The following is a 17,689-nucleotide window of genomic DNA, read 5'->3' as shown; positions in this document are numbered from 1 at the left end:
TGTGCCAGTGGGACAAATGCGGAATGATTTCCCAAAGTGGTATCACACTGAGCAACTGTAGGAGGGTCTCAAATGTGATGGTATTGTTGCTGGGTGGAGGCATAAGTACTATCTCTCAAAGGGTGCACAGCTTTTTATTAGTTGCAGCCTTTACAAACTCATTCCACAATAGTTCAAGGTCAGTTTTTCAATGTTTTAAATAATTCTTTTACCCTTTCCTGAGCATAAGGAAATGTTTCATTAGATTATCACCCCAAGTTTAATTGCATCCAATAGGGCATCCCTTTTAATCCTCCAATCTTCATCCAACCAACTTCACTTACTTTTCAGGGTCCTCAGGGGTTTAGTTGATGAGAAAGCATTTGTAGGTTAAGACAAAGGTTCTAATTAAGATAGTTTTTAAATGACAAGCAGTCTTCAATGAGACTCAGATTCTAGCTTATTAGATGTTCTATCTTTTGCTCACCCAATGCTTTAGCCAACCTTAACCTTCGCCTAGTAGATATCACGAGACCCTCTGTTATTGAGGTGCTCTGATTTTCTTTACCACATTCAGAACGTACACATTTCTTAAGGTCTGGTAAAGGGAGTAGTGGTCGCTATTTGCCTCAAGTGGAACTATAAAATCATCAATTAATTTACAGTACTCTATGGTTTGCATACAACAGTCTATGGATGACTGCTGTGAGGGTCTGGGAGTAAGAGACTGACACAAAGGAGGCATATTTATAGATAAAAACAGTTATTCAAGACAACGTAAGAAAGGATGGAGAAAGCCCTAACTAGCCCCATCTCTTTGAGGGGTTTCTCTGCCTCAACAACATTAACTAAAGTTCCTGTCAATGCTAGGATGCCCAAATTAGAGCCCAACGTCCTGTGTCCAAAACCTCTCCTATTCCCTCACATGCTGAAAGGAAAAGGTGAAAGAGTAAGAGGGAGCCCTAAACGTGGCCCTGGTTGCACCTATCCCACTCATCTCAACACCAGAGAAATGAGAGGTGTCCATCATTCTTGGTTCCCTCATCTCCATCGTCAATGTACTGAAGGTGTGAGAAACGCTATTCATTCAGACAGCCGTTCAGAACTTATCCTAAGGACGCCACTGGAGATATAAGTTTGCAGTCAATTGAGCAAGTAGACTGACTGCGATCACGCAGAAGCTGATGACGTCAAGATGGAGACTATGACATAAATGCGTTAGACATAAAGCGCATATGCATTCCTGCATGAAGCTACGCAGACACTTAGATTAAACTGCTTGTAGAACATGAGCACCTTCAGGGTCGTACTCACCACCTTGAATCGCTGCACTTGGGCTGGTAACTTTCCGAAATGATACATAGGGCAGAGGAGATTAAATGGACTGTCCTATAAGTAAAGCCGGGCAGTGATATGGGCAAAAGGAAACTCTAGGAAAAAGAAAATGTACTCATCTATTTGACTAAAAGTGCAATCAGAGGTTTAAATGAACGGGATGCGGAAAGGTAGGCCACAAGTGCTAATGAATGGACAGGAGAGTGGTAGAAACTAGATGGGTTTTGCAATCCTGCTTGTTGAATACAGGACAAATTATGATGGTCCATGTTGAAAAGAAGCGGGAGATGGAGCCCAAACTAATTAATATTCGCCTAATGCACTATGTTAAGATGGGCACATAATGTGCATGTTAATCTCAAGTATATATGTACGTTAATGAACGACCTGTAGAATGGGGGCGTATGAGCGTCTAGCGACGGATTAAGTTCTTTGGGCCCGGCAGCATGTTAAGAAATGGAACGTTGATGGCCAGGATCGGGATGCGAGGGATGGAGCGGTTTAGCCCTGATTAACATCCCACTTATGATTTGAGAGTAGTGTTAGCACTGTAAAGCAGCCGTAGTAGGAGTATACGGCTCTGGGGGTAATTAGTAATGGCTTAAGAATTAAGTGAGTTAGAAAAAAGAACCTAGTTGCTCACAGGTATATCACCATGGTGATGAGATACAATCCTTTCCATCACGAGGTAACTAAACCGGAAGTGGGAACATAAAATTTACGATACGGTAAGCTTTTCAGTGCAGAGGCGTGAGTTAAGAGGGACGCGGCATGGGTAAACTCGGGCAGACTTAACATACTTGTGCTTTTAGTTTCTCGCCAGGTGCAGGCAGTAAAGCCACATATAGTGTGCAGTACGCGTATTACAGAAGACATGGTTCTTGGAGACTACACAGTAGCACGGTGTAGCAACTCAACAAGAGCGTGAGGTGCGTCTCATGAGTCAAAAGTAAGCACTGAGGCGGCGGTGCCGTTCTCATTCGTATGTTTGCCCGTTGTGTATATGGGAGTGTGTGGTGCCGTAGAGAACAGGGCACTTTTGAAAACAGGACATGCGCTATAAGAACGGGGGTTGCCCAGGCGCAGCTCTTCCCTGCATCTGGGTGTAAATTCTGGTCCTCGATGTAGGCGGGATTGTATAATTAGAACCACGAGTAAGTGATGAAGCGGTTCCATCTGTCTCCCTCTGCTTATTGCACGTTTAGTTGATGGGACATGCAGTTACATGGTGTGCAATCGACAACAGGGCATTTGGTGAGACAGGGCACATGCTATAGGAGCATGGTTTGCCACAGGTCCTTCTTGCAGGGGTAATGTGGAATTTTTACCCTGACTTATAGTATGTGGAACAGAGCGTGGAGTTAAATGAGTTATGGTGAACAATAAGAAATGCCTTTGTTTACCTAGTGAGTTACCTATACAAGGTGGAGGACTACCATGGCACCGATATGTTTAACCATTTACTCGAGACAGGTTCCTGAAATGTGGGGTGTACGCGAGGTTCCTGAAATGTGGGGTGTACGTGAGGTAACCAGCAGGTGGTCTGGCTCGGATGACACAAGAACGAGTAACCTTCTTTCTTGAGCATGACATTTGTAAACGGAAAAGAGAACTTGTGAAGGGTGATTATGCAGACCGGAACAGTTTATAGTTTAATTCCCTAGAAAATTGGGTTTCTTGCGGCCATTAAAGTGCCTATGGGTGATTATATACTGATAATCAGCTTTGTAGTATAAATGAAATAGATATTTGAGGTATTAAGCCCTTCTTTATGTCATCCTGTAGGTCATTTTCACAGTTGAACCGGCAATGGTGGGATCAAGAAGAACTAGGAAGTTTGCTTTATGTGAAGTAATTGGGAATAACTGCTAGTACATTTATGTGTCCAATTAAGAGTTGATTGTGTTACAAGAATTGTTAAATAGGATTGTGTGGTGTTCATACACTACCTCCCCTGAAGAATTTGCAGTAAAAATGTTTTAACACTGAATGGATGAAATGAAACATGTTGGGTGATTGAGTGGAAATGGTATAAATGAATGAATTCGGATGGTGTAAAAGTGGAGTGAATTTAGTGTGATATGCACGGTTCTGTTAATATTTTATGTGTTCTTTAGGTTTTGTGTTTCAAAATCACCACTCCTTCTGCAATTATAGTAGCATGACAATTATTCTCATTTTTTAGAATTTGTGGTTGACTGATTTTGATGTATTAATTAAATAAAATATGTATTTTTCTATGCAAAATGTTTTTGAATCTTTGTGACAAAATCTTGTACCCTCCAGTGTAGGTTTCTACGAGTGCCCTTAGTCTTTGGGAATGGCATGGAACCATTGATACCCTGTTGTGTTTAAGTTTATCCTCGGGTGGTTCCCGCAGTTGTAAAATATACCCCATATATCTCCTGTTGTGGGTAGTGTCTAGTAAGGCAGCTGTGCCGTGAGAGTAGTTTGATTAAGTATAAACTGTTGGTGGCATACACTTCACTGTTTGATTTTTGTTACAAAATGGCAGCAGAAAGATGTAAGAGTTATAATGATGAGCACATCACAAACTCCTGACCAAATCAGTGGCTTTTGGGGGAGCTATTGAAGACACAACAAATCTTACAAGCTGGGATGTACTGTCACAGCTCAAAAAAAGATTGGTGAAGACCGAGTTTCAAGGGTCAATAATGTTAGAGTACTTGCGCAATTGTATACTTCCACAGGGGCTAGTGGTTCGTAATGAGCCAAGATTGTTTTTTTGTTTTGGACAACAAAAACATGGTCATCCAGTGGAGCTACATTGCCAAAAGTGTGAGAGGGTCTGGGTGATCCTCATTATGGTCACGGATAAGAAAATATAGACCTCCAGATTTTAGAAGAAGAGATGAAAAAAATAGTCCCCGTGGAAGTTTATAAAAACGAGTGGATGAACTGCTTAAGGAAATGCAAGACTTTAAAGAGGACTTAACTAAAGAAAGGATACGAAGAATGAGAAAAGATGTCCAGTACTTTAGTCATAAAAAGGCGTTTAGATATACGCAAGAGAATTATAATCCACGAGAACAGGATGACTCAGGACAAATTAGACAGAGAAGAGATAGTCGCAGAGTACACTTTAGGGATACTTCATTTAGCTCAAGTGATGATAGTAGTAATGCAACACAAAGATCTTACTCTAGAGGTAGGAGAACAGGTGGACGAGATCCCGAGATCTAGGCCAAATAGTAACCAAAGAGGCCTGGCCGGACAAAATCAACATTTTTTAGAACAGGACCCCCAGAATTGGGACATAGAAGCGAGGGTCACGAGGAGCATGCAAGCACTCTGGTAAATGTGTCTAATCACACACTTACTAAGGATGAACGTTTAATAGTGGAACGTGGTCTTGGTTTAATGACAAGTAATAACACAATTAGAGAGATAGTGGTTTAAGAAATAAATCCACTTTTATTCCACCTTTGCAAACTAGAAGCCCAGAAGCCAGAGTGTTTGAAAATCGGGTATTGAATGAGTTAACTAAGTTAGAAAACACTAACAGGAACAAGGGCTAGTATCAGAATGTGAGGAGAGAAAGAGACACTATTAACAGGCCGATTCATGGAATTAATGTGCGTGGAAAATTTCGGCGCAAGCGTGCGAAAACGTACGAAAAAGTGCGATTCGCAGTGAAAGAGCGAAAATCGCAGTGCAAGTGTGAAAATCACAGGGAAACCAGCGCACATCGATTCATGGAAGTCCGTGCGCGAGAAAAATATTGGATGTGCGCTGAAAAAGTGTGCGGCGCACGCTGGCGCACAGGTCATCGAACGCTGTGCGATAAGGCCACAGCGAATTCGCACATAGCGCGGCGCACATAACAAAAGTAGGCATAACACGGGGCGTTACATGCAGAATGGGGAACAACTCGTGAAAATGTGGGCGTCACGGGGAAGTACAGGAGGCAAGTGCGCGGAACACCCACACGCTCGCCTACAACACGTATTCATGGAATGGAATAGGGAAAAACAGCGCACGGCCAAAGACGCGCACAGGCCCATACATGTCCGCCACACGAAAGCAGGCGGTAGCGTCCCTGCGCAGGCAAAAAACGTGCGCCAAAGTTCTACACGCGCGAGAAGTTCCACACGCGATCGGGCCTGGGGGAGCGTGTGCGTGTATTTCAGAGGTGCGCGAGAAGTTCCACACGCGATCGGGCCTGGGGGAGCGTGTGCGTGTATTTCAGGGGTGCGCGAGAAGTTCCACACGCGATTGGCCTGGGCGCGTGTATTTCAGAGGTGCGCGAGAAGTTCCACACGCGATTGGCCTGGGCGCGTGTATTTCAGAGGTGCGCGAGAGGTTTCACACGCGATTGGGCCTGGGGGAGCGTGTGCGCGTATTTCAGGGGTGCGCGAGAAGTTCCACACGCGATTGGCCTGTGCGCGTGTATTTCAGAGGTGCGCAAGAAGTTTCACATGCGATCGGGCCTGGGGGAGCGGGGTACGTGTATTTCAGGGGCTCGCGGGTGGTTTTACACGCGATCGGGCCTGGGGGAGCGGGGTACGTGTATTTCAGGGGCTCGCGGGTGTTCTACACGCGATCGGGCCTGGGGGAGCGGGGTACGTGTATTTCAGGGGCTCGCGGGTGGTTTTACATGCGATCGGGCCTGGGGGAGCAGGGTACCACTCACCGTCTGCCTTGCGTGTAGAAGAACGCGTGGCCAACACCCACCCGCTGTGAAGTAATAGCGTGTGAACCCCAACGCCTGCAAAACACACGCACCGCACCCCACGAAAAGCAACACCCGTGCGCGATACATCACATACGCGCATACGCGCTAAGGGCATTTGGTCCAATGGAATCGCGTATGCGTGCTGACGCGCTTACGCGCTAAGGGCCTTTCCTAGAATTACACGCTGACGTGCAGAATTTTCACGTGCCAAATCACTCCGTATCAAGCTGGCCACACGTAAGCACACGGAAGACCATGCTCCTGCCCAAAAGGCTGAATTACTGCCCCCCAGAGCCCCGAGCAGCCTCCCACGAGCCATCTGCTGCTGCCTGCCTGCCTGCTGCCACCGTGCCCTGCCATTTGGTGCCTGCACATCAGCCATCTGCAGGGGTCCAGTTGCTGTGTCCACCCCTGCTGGAACAGAACACTCCCGACTGGGATACCATCACTCCACAGCCCAGCCCCAGGACCCAGTTGCCCACCCACGCCTGCCTCGGGGGTCGCCATGTCGGGGCAAACACCATCTGAGACCACTGGCGACCCCCAGCCAGAGGGGCAGAGGGCCACCAGCTTCAGTCAGAAGGAAGTTGGTGTCCTGGTGGAGCTTGTCCTGGGGCATTATGATGCCCTCTTCGGATCACCACGCGCCGACAAGGAAGGACGGGACAGGATCTGGGACGACTTTGTGGTTGCCATCAACGCAGAGGGGGTGGCAACCCGCAACATCAAGCAAGTCAAGAAGCGCTGGGAGGACTTGAGGTCCATGACCCTCATAAAGGCCCGGCGCCTCGTGGAGGGGGGCCAGGGCTGCATGAGTACCATCCAGCTGAGGGTCCTAGAACGCGTACGCCCATCGCTCCATGCCCAGATCCTTGAGAAGCAGACCCGTCTGGAGTCGAGCGGTAAGTGGCCAAGAATTGCTGTGTGAGACAGGGCATGTTGCAGTGTGCTGGTTGTCTGATACTTGCCTGTATGTGTGACATAGGCCATGTACACGTGTGTGTGTGTGTGCAGGGACATCATGGTCATGCATGTGAGACCAGTAATGTGTGAAGCACAGGGTTGGTGTATGTGTTTAAATGCAACATGGGGAGCCCTATGCGGAATGGACACATGAGAGCATGCCAGTCTCTGTCCCTGGACATGGGTGGGTGTGAGGGATGGGTGCTGATGCCATGTACATGTATGGTGTCCATGTCTGTGTTTCTGACCTGCGTGTCTGTGATTTGTGAATGCCATGGATGCATGACACATGTCTGTGACAATGTTCAGATTCACTGATGCAGCCTAGTTATCCTTGCATCCACTGTGTCTGGGGTGTACGAGTCCAGATGGATGAAAGTACGTTGAAGTGTGTGCATGTGATAGGCATGACCCATGATGCATGTGAGTCCAAAAACAACATTGTATGCTTCAAGAGTCCCTTTGACATGTTTGCTTATGTCCATAGCATGCGCCATGCCTGTTACTGCATGTGTTTTGCCTGCACTGACCCATGTGTTGTGGAGGGACATGATGGAAGTGATCTTTGACAGTGCCACTCATCTGCTATTGCTTCCTGTCTAGGGGACCATTGTACAGTACCCTGATGCTTGTGTTCTATGTCTCCCTCTACACAGCACAAAGTGAAGAAGAGGGCGGAGACAGCGCTGTGGAGCTAAGCGGCGGGGATGCCCCCACGCCTGCAACGGCGGAAGATGGTGTGGAGCCATCCAGGTTGGTGGTTTCCACAGAGGAGGAGGAGGCCACAACTGAGCCGCACATGGGGCCTGGTGGGGGCATCCCTGCTGGTGCAAGTGGTGCAGTCCAGGGGCAGGGGCAGGAGGTAGCACAGGTCGCCGTGGAGGTGCCTGTGCATGTCACTGTCCCTGACACTGTGACTGCACCACCATGCACCAGCAGGGATGGCCCATCCCAGGCCCGTCCGCAGGTAGGGGGGATGTCCATGTCATCTGACTCCCCTCCACCTGCGGACGAGGGGACCCCTGGCCGTATGGAGAAGGTCCTGATTGGTGTTGCGTTGGGCACGGCTGTCATTCGTGATGAGGTGCGTGCTTCCCGGGGGGAGCACGCACGTCATCACGAAGAGCACCGTGCCAACGTGGCCCAGTTGGGAGCGGTCATGGTCAGGGGTCTCGTACATGTGTCGGGCACTCTGGCGACCCTCTCCTCCTCTGTGGAGGCTATGCGCCAGTCGTACTCCATGCCGTCTTCCGGCCCAGATGCCACCAGGGCCCCCTGTGGACCTGCCCCAACCAATGCAGCCACCTCGGTGGGGATCCCATCCCTGCCACAGTCGGGAGTCGGAGGTCCAGCAGGGGTGGACACACAGGCAACTGGACCCCAGCAGATGGAGGATGTGACGGCATCATCGGGCAGGGCACGTGCACGACGGCGTCGGTGGATTCCATCAGCCTGGATGCCGTCGTGCTGGCACAGGCAGTTGCGTCGGAGGCAGCGGCAGGCTCGACGTGGGAGGCATCATGGCTCGGGGCCATCCATCAACATCAGGGGTGCAGGCATCGGCCGGAGGGCAGGAGAACCCTGGAATGGGAGTGGCTTCCGTGTGGGAGCGGTTGGGCCAGCAGATAGGTGCGGAGCGGCAGCGGGCAGAGGAGGAACGGCTCACAATGGTCAGGGCGGAGGACTCCATGCGGAGGGCGCTGAGGCGGGCTGAGTGCCTCGAGGGTCTTCGCAGGGAGTTGGAGCTGGACACTGCATTATCCCTGCGAGACCTCGGGGCCAGGGAACATGCCCGCCTCCAAGCCATTGAACAGGAGTTTGATGATGCCCTGGCCCATGTCAACAACCAGTGAGCCGTCGGACTAGCCCGCTGCCCTTGTAAATAGTTATGTAGTTAGTGTTAGGTTTCCTTTGCTTTTTTATTTATTTTGGACCTTTTGGACAATGGACCACATTTTTGTATATAGTTTATTTATTAGGTAGTATTTTTATGTAGGTTTCATTTCTTCAGTTGGGATCATGGACCCTGGTTTGTTTATCTGTATATAGTTGACTGTTGGATTTTATTTATTTTTTTGGATTTACCCATGGAGCAATGGTTTTCGGTTTTGTTTTTACCTTGGATTTACTTCCTTGCACTGTGACTTTGGACACCTTTCCTTTGGATTATGATTTGTCATTTTTCATTATTTTACGGACATGCTGCTTTTGGTTTTTGATTCCCATTGTCATTTGTTTATTTTTAATTCCATTTATGCTGTTTTTAATAGATTTTTTTCATCAAACTTCAATGTGTAGTATCATCTCATTGGTATCATGCATATCATGATATGGGTGTTGAGATTCACTGACACCCATTGGGTGTATGTGAGGGACATGTGTTCATTTCCAAACTTGCAATTGGGGTTCTATCATGTCATTGCCATTTCTAAGTGGGTGGATGCAATACTCAGGTGGGTGTTTGGCATTTGGAGGCTGACCATAAGGGCCAGGAATCTAGATTGTGATGACATGTTGGCTGGGGGACATGTGTGGGGGCCTGCTGGCAGGTGCCCCGCAATGGTGGGGGTGCAGGGGGACATGAGTAGGGGCCTGCTGGCAGGTGCCCCGCAATGCTGGGGGGTGGGGGTGCAGGGGGACATGAGTGGGGGCCTGCTGGCAGGTGTCCCGCAATGCTGGGTGGTGGGGGTGCAGGGGGACATGAGTGGGACATGAGTGGGGGCCTGCTGGCAGGTGCCCCGCAATGCTGGGGGTGGGGGTGCAAGGGGACATGAGTTGGCGATCAGTAGTGCAAGGAGACATGTGCCTTTGCTGGGGGGCATGCCCATGTTGGGTGGGCTGCCTGCGGGACATGACCAGGGATGCAGGGTAGTCCCCTGTGGTGTGGGCTGCCTGCAGGAGCCGTGGAGGGTGTACAGGGAACACCTGGGAGGACCCACACTGCCAAATCACATGTAGGACTCCCCGGCACCCCTGAAATACACATACCCTGCTGAAATCGCGTGTGAAAATTTTTGCGCACCCCTGAAATACACGTACCCTGCTGAAATCGCGTGTGATAATTCTTGCGCACCCCTGAAATACACGCACGCGCTCCCCCAGGCCCGATCGCGTGTGAAACTTCTCCCGCACCTCTGAAATACACGCGCCCAGGCCAATCGCGTGTGAAACTTCTCACGCACCCCTGAAATACACGCACACGCTCCCCCAGGCCCGATCGCGTGTGGAACTTCTTGCGCACCTCTGAAATACACGCGCCCAGGCCAATCGCGTGTGGAACTTCTCGCGCACCCCTGAAATACACGCGCACAGGCCAATCGCGTGTGGAACTTCTCGCGCACCCCTGAAATACACGCACCCAGGCACTTCGCGTGTAAAACTTCTCGCGCACCTCTGGAATACACGCACACGCTCCCCCAGGCCTGATCGCGTGTGAAACTTCTCACGCACCTCTGAAATACACGCACCCAGGCCAATCGTGTGTGGAACTTCTCGCGCACCTCTGAAATACATGCACACGCCCCCCCAGGCCAGATCGCGTGTGAAACTTCTCGCGCACGCGTGTTCCCGAAACCCATAATACACGTTCCCCGCTTTGCATTTGCTGTTTGCCAGTCCGGTAAACTGGTACAGGGTTGGCGCAGCCCTTTGCGATGGTTTTGCGATCTTGATGGCTTTTCCTTGCGCCAGGGCGTTCTTGGGGGCGTAACTGGCGCTGCTGCAGGGTCGCTGCGCCATGTCTGCTTTTGGAGGCGAGTAGCGAATTTCCATGAATTACCCTGTAAATCTCTGTCAGAAAACTCTAATATCATAATCCAAAAATCCGACAAGAGAGGCGCCACAGTGATTCAGAACAAAACAAACTATGTTGATGAGTGCGTAAGACAGTTACGATATGAAAACAGCTATCGTAAACTCGAGGGTGATCCTATTAAGGCGATCAGTAAAATTATCGTTGTGAAAGTAAACAAAGCATGATCAAGGGTTGGATTTCAGAGAAGGAGGCATAATTCCTAGTGATGGTTTACCCTAAGATGCCCCAGTTTTACACCCTTCCCAAAATGCACAAAGGTCTGGAAAAGCGCCCTGGTCGATCTATCGTATCAGGTATTAAATCAGCATTAGAACCATTGTCAAAATTCTACCTCCAACCCATGGTGAAGGCAATGGCATCATATGTGAAAGATACCATGGAAATCGAAGGGCGTGCGTACAATCTGAACCAAGATCTACTGATAAGTTTGGATGTTATGGCCCTGTATACTAGCATCCCACAGGATGTGTCATTGGAAGTCATAGAAGAGAAGCCAAGACACACTACAATAGACACACATACACCTGTGCCCGTTGGAGGTTGGTGTGCGGAAGTTGCACTTAAAGAAAATTACTTTCATTTCAATGGACAATACTATAAGCAAATACAGGGGACGGCGATGGGGGGAAGCTTTGGCCCCTAGTGTCGCTAACCTTTATATGGAGCACTTTGAGGTGAGGTTTATTTATGGAGATGCTAATCCTTACAAAGCCCATTTACGTCTGTGGCGTCGATACATTGATGACATGTTGATTGTTATGGAGTGGATCAATCGGCAGGATGCCCAGTTGAATTTTACGCATACTAAACATGGGAATACAATCAAGTATCTTGATTTGACAATTGTAGTCGATACGGAAAACCACACTTTGGGGGTCAAACCCATCCACAAGCCAACAGAAAAAAATTGGATACTGCATTATAGCAGCGAGTTACGCTCACCTGATATCACCAGGTGGTGTCTGGAAGGCTCTGAGATCTGGAACCCTCGATGCATAGTTGCCCAGTGCTGAATAATGAATCTTAGATATTTGTAGGGTGAGCTATTCGTCTTGCGTTTCTTGTGCAGGGGCGATTGACGTTTGTTGGCAAGCTGCCCGAGTTGCTTCACTGGTGCAGTACGCCTTCCTTGGGCCCAGGCCTGCTGTGACCCCGAATCTGCTGGTAGGCAGGTAGGTTTGTTAATTGTAAGTCTTTGTTCTGTTTAGGGTGGGAATTCATTAATGTCTTTATCTCCTTCTTTTCAGGTGCAAAGGTCTTGATGCTGGCGTGCCGGATGGAGAGGCACGTTTCTAGGTAAGAGAAAGCGCGAAGCGCAGCGCCTTTATTGTCTTTTAAAGCTATCCTGTGTTTTCTTCTTCTCCTCACAGCCGCTGTGGTGCTGCGAGTGGATGAGAGCACGATGAAAAACAGGCCCCCGGAATCTGTTAAGGTAAGTACAGCGCTGTCCGGTTGTTTAATATTGAAAGCGAACCTGAATATGTCTCTTTTCCTTTGCAGATGTTGCTGTGGTGCTCTGTATAGAAGCGTGGCGTAGCGCGATGGAATTCAGGTAAGACTGATGGAATTCAGTGTTTTGGAAGCGCGGGTTCCAATATTGTTTTTCCCTTTCTCGTTATTGCAGGTCGCAATGTTCGAACAGCAGCTGTGGTAGCGGTTCGCTGGAAGTCCTTAAGCTAGTACTCACAGGTGAGTGATGTTTCTTCTTCTCTCGGTTTCCACAGATTGCAGCCCAGTTGAGATGCTGAGTGCTGGATGGTGTTTTCTCAGGTAAGACAGAATAATCTTGTTCTTGTTCTTGCAGGACTAAAGGAAGATGCTGAAGACCAGGAGCTGGACACAGTGAGCATCACGCTGCTGGTTGCAGAATAACACGAAGCGTGTTCTGCAGTCAGGGTGTGGTTTATATAGCCCAGGGAAAGTAGTTCCAGGCCTGCTACACCCAAAACACTAGACCGCATGGCTTGGTTCTTAGAACTAGACTGTGTGGGTGCTTCCATATTGGATTTAAAGGCCCATGTACATAAATGGGACCTAGTTTGAACAGCCCTTCCTTCCTACATATGAGCCTGGTGCCAAAGGCGCCAGGACTGGCTCCAGGAGCCCTTTTGCAGTGGTTTTAAGGCCCTCATAGTTCTGGTGGGAGCCTGCTTGTGGCACAACTTGTGCTCCCTCACAGTGGTCATGACACAGCACCAACCCGAAACATACACAGCATTATCTACCTCTAGGTCAGTTTCTCTGATTAAAATGAAATTGCACCAATCGGAAAGATTACAAGCAAGAAGTTGAACTTGCAATCGGGAAGCTCTATTAGATCAGAATAAAAGAGAGGAAGAGAAAAAAAAGAAACTTGTGTTTGTGAACACATTCAGTCATTTATCTAACGAAATTCAGAAAATAATTCATAAGAATTGGCATGTGTTGGAACAGGGTGAGTGCCAGTCAGAAAGACCGTTGATAGTCTTTAAGCAGAGTAAGAACATTCGGAACCAGGTTACCAGGAATAATGTAGTAGGTCGGGAACCTAAACAACAGACAATTACATAGGCCTGGCATCTTCCCAAGACAGTGCGACATACACCATGTGGGAACTGTACATGTTGTCAACAAACGCAGAGGAGTACCATAGTGGATGTAGGTTTGACTAGACATTGGATTCAAAATACCCTGACAAATTGCAACTCCACTATGGTAGTGTATGTTGTTCAATGCCCCTGTAATAGGTTATATATAGGTTTTCCATGCTTCTTGCAGCTCTGAAGCCAGACTGATGATCATGGAGACAACCAACAGAATCAGTGAGAAGATTGAGCTGGGAGATGGCCAGCTTTACGAGGAGTTTGCCCAGGAAAGGAGTGATGTATATTGGGCGATAGTTAGCCGGGCAGGACGGGTCGGCAGAAGGTATTTTAAGAAGAGAGTGCACAAGGGAGTGCTTCGGGGAGGGTGGGGGGTGGGGGGGTAGAGAATCCAGTGGTGAAGGAGTGGTTGCAGAAGTCTGCCAGAGAAGGAGCCAGGGAGTCAATGTGGTACTTGATGGTTTTGGAGGAACAGGGATGAACCTGTTTTGACGAGACTTTCATGGTGGGGCTTGTCTAGAAACCTTGTCTGGGGAGAACAGGGGAAAGGCGGAGAAGGAGAGGGGAGAGGTGGCCGAAGAAGGGCCAGAGGAAGAGCAGAGAGTAGAGGGAGGAAGGGGAAAGGAGAGAGAGGACAGGATGTCCTGAGTTTTAGAGATGAAATGAGAAGCCTATCAACAAACTCCTCTTCCAGGACAACCAATCCAGACTCATAAAAGAAAGAGGTATAGAAACATCCCTCTTATGTGAGGAATGTTATTGAATGCTCTGGATGTACACTATACTAAAAAGTTCTCAATCTTTTTGACATAGCAGATCATCCAATTCTACTCCATGTATTTCAATGGACAGGAAATTTACTGGATTGAATCTTTCCTCATGTAAACATCAATCATTGTTTCAAATCACTGCATGTGGAGTGTCCACAGAAGCCAGACTAGATCCCTGCCTATTTAATGCCTGGATTAAATATTTGATGGACTTGCTGAAGCCTAGAGCTGCCACTCTATACCAGTATGATGTTGATACCCAACTGCCTTTCCACCTTAAAACTGATCAAGAGGGTGATCCGGCCCCAATACACACTGCAAAAAAAGTATGCATGTAATCCAGTGTGAAACATACTTTCCGCATGTGGGATGTGCCCGGCCAACAAAGCAGCAAGGAGGTGGAAGGGTGGAGGTAAATGGGTAGGGAAGGGGGCGATCAGACTGGGGAATAGAGTGGGGAGGTAGTGAAGTGGCAGAGGTTCATGGGATGGCCCCAGGAACAGAGCAGAGAGTTGGTGGGGAGGCAGCATTGCCAGGGGTGAGGGATACTAGGGGGCATCCCCCAGATAAGAAACAAAGATGAGGGAGCGGGTAGGGGGACAGCATTACAAGGATCCATTTCATCACTCCTGTTGCACAAGATTCCCAGTGTAACAGGAGTTCAGAAATAGATTCAGTTTGGGGAGGCCACAAACAGGCAAAATAAAACATATTTGAGAGCACATGGCTCTCATCAAGGACTAGATAATAAATACTCTTATGTTGCCTAGCACAACCAAGATATAGATTGTATTGTTTAAGAATGAAAAACGATCACATCGCCCTTTCAATGGCTGAACATTATAAGCGACCCCCCCCTTTCCATCCATGTATCGAAAAAAATAAAAAGGAAAGAACTTAAGTCTAATCTTGTTTTCTATCTTTTTCATCCCTTAAATGAATGCACAACACGTGTTAAAATGAATCCTCCTTCTATAGATATGCTTTGCAAGGTTATGGTGGTTAGAGTTCTCACACCCAAGACTTAACTACTGCAACATTTTATTTCTGGATACCCTCAACAAATGTACACACGAACTCCAACTTCTCATGAATAAAGTAGACTGACCAAGGGTCTCAAACTTAGTGACTGCATATCGCCAACACTAAAGACATTAAACTGGTTACTCAAAGCCACTACCCTCAAGAACATTAATGCTGGAAGATTGGTTTCCCTGGCCTTTGAGAGGTTCAAGCATGGAGGGTAAACAAATGCAGTACAAGACTCCAAACTGTGGAACAAACTGACCCCAGACTTCTGGAATGAAGGAACTGCAAGTTATTCATCAAACTGCTGCTCAGTGTCAATCTTCACATGCAGGTCTATTACACTCGGGCCTCGTTATACTGGGACACAAACAGATTCTGGACTTGCATTCTTCTGTTATCGAAAACACACACACTTTGTTATCTGTTGTTTCTGCAAGTTATGTAAAACATGCACTTGTATTTCCTGGAATGTTGTTACTCAAAACAGCGAACATGGTCATATGTGCCTCTACATCTCATCCCATAACCCCAACTGCCACTTTTGTTCCTTCTTACACTGCCCATCTCCCTTACCTCCTGTGGTGCCATGAAGTAGCTTCTCTTCCATATATGTGCGTCTTTACAAACCATAAGAAAATACAAATAAACACATAGGAGAGAGGTTCTTACCTTGTAGGAAAATGGAGAGTCCTGGGAGGGAAGCACTTGCGTGGTAAGAGGCAGCTGTTGCAGTTGTAGATCCGGACGGTTTGCGCTTTCCATATTGTTTCTTTCATGTATCTGCTTAAAGACTAGACTGGCTATGCAGTAAGTATCTCACACTACTGATCAACAGGCAGGTCCTAGTTGCTGCCAGATAAAATCCTCTCTGTGGGTCCATGACATTTGCACTCCATCCTCTCATAGATGACTGGAGACTAGATGACCGTAAAATGAAGACGTTTCTTCCTGTACAGAAAAGGCATGCATCAGCCAGCCAGGCAGCAAAATCCGAGAGTCATGGCTTTTACAGAGCTTAGTTTGTAAGACTGAATCATCTGAAACAATAAATAGAACATTACACAATCACAATCTCACTTGTCATGTCAAGAAGAGATTCTGTTGGCGTAGTCTCAGAATGCCAGAATACCTTATGAAAAAAAAACTACATTGAATACAGAACGCTGCAGCAAGACTACTCCTCAGACTCACTAAGACAGAGCACATGACACCAGGACTGAGAACACTGCAATTGAAAGGGGCCCCTAGGGGTCCCTTACGTCTATCGAAACAAGGTGAGTCACCACACACGATAGATACGCCAGGCACGAGGTTGTATTCCCAAAGCTAGGGTTTATTGCAAAAGTAAAATTCTCAGTTGGCCAACTCGGTCTCACGCCCCGCGACGTGTATCTCTAGACCTTGAGGGACGCAAGAGAGTGAATTACGTACATCAGTTACATATATACAAAATGCATATCAAACAATCAGCTATGACATGTTTAACACCCCCCTTTGTTGGGTTTCTTTGAACTTGGTGTGATGATGGACACTTTCGACAACTATGACACCTTCAAATATCTATTCTAGTAACAATTTGCAATTTGTGAGTGTGGAGGCATCTTGCAGTTGTTGAACAGAACACAGCGCTTCTGTTCTTGGAAGCGAGCTACATACGGGTGGAGAGTTGCATTCCAGACCTTGCTATCTATGAGGTGCTATTCGTGTCATGGGAGCTGACACGCTCTAACAGGGCTCAGCAAAGGGGGGGCCATAAGAAGAGCATAATTCAAGCCTTTAGCTGCTTTATTCTAACATATTCTACCATATAACGAGACTGGCTGGCAGCTGCGAAATGATTAAATGCCCTGCAGCTCTGCTTCAAGGCTACATTCGGGAGGGAGCCGAGCATTCTTCCTGGCGCTGCCTACGTTGTGTTTCAACAAACTCTTGTTATCCTCGCGGCCCTGCGGCCTTTTCCTTTCACGTGCAGACAACAATGTTTTACAGTTGAGCAGTGTAAGCAGAAAATGTACTGCGAAGCAATAAGAACAGAAAGCAATGAGCAATGGAAAGAAAACAAAATGGCGATTTTTGTTACATCAAAATGGCCGTTCATTGGCAAACTCGGAAACCTATATTCTGTCATATCGTACATGAGACGGTTGGCCCACGGCCATCAAAATACATTTGCGGTCACACAGTAGAGGTATCCATTTTTCTAGACTGACAAAATGGCTAACGGTCAAAAAACAAATTTTCGTTTTTAACACACAAAGCAATCCACAGCCAAGGAGCAGAATACATACAGGGAAAGGTCCAGCAATGACATTCGCCTCAAACCGAAACAACATGCAAAGCACAAATTTGGGCGATCCACATTCTCCTACATAGCAATGAGACTTTGGAATCCGCTCCCAAAGGAAATAGAAACAACAGATGATCACCTACAATTCTGAAAACTAGTAAAAAGATGGCTCTTGGCTCAAACACCATCGACGGAAAACCGCCAAAGCAACCAAACGAAAATGCCAGACACCAG

General features: G+C 47.7%; 1 protein-coding gene across 4 annotated transcripts in view; it reads right to left on the bottom strand.

Moving 5' to 3' along the window:
- Nucleotides 1–17,689, bottom strand: part of NIPAL3 (NIPA like domain containing 3) — a 429,324-nt gene that overhangs the window by 355,958 nt on the left and 55,677 nt on the right. For 3 of the 4 annotated variants that reach the window (XM_069622701.1, XM_069622704.1, XM_069622702.1), the window contains exon 2: nucleotides 15,838–16,205. In XM_069622701.1, coding sequence (XP_069478802.1) covers nucleotides 15,838–15,930 — 93 coding nt within the window. In that variant the 5' untranslated portion in view covers nucleotides 15,931–16,205. The remainder of the gene's footprint in view (nucleotides 1–15,837; nucleotides 16,206–17,689) is intronic. The other variant, XM_069622703.1, reaches the window with a different exon arrangement.

This window comes from Ambystoma mexicanum, chromosome 11 (genome assembly GCF_040938575.1).
Source record: "Ambystoma mexicanum isolate Mex_15411 chromosome 11, UKY_AmexF1_1, whole genome shotgun sequence".
NCBI lineage: Eukaryota > Metazoa > Chordata > Amphibia > Caudata > Ambystomatidae > Ambystoma > Ambystoma mexicanum.
This window is presented reverse-complemented; position numbering and strand designations above follow the sequence as displayed.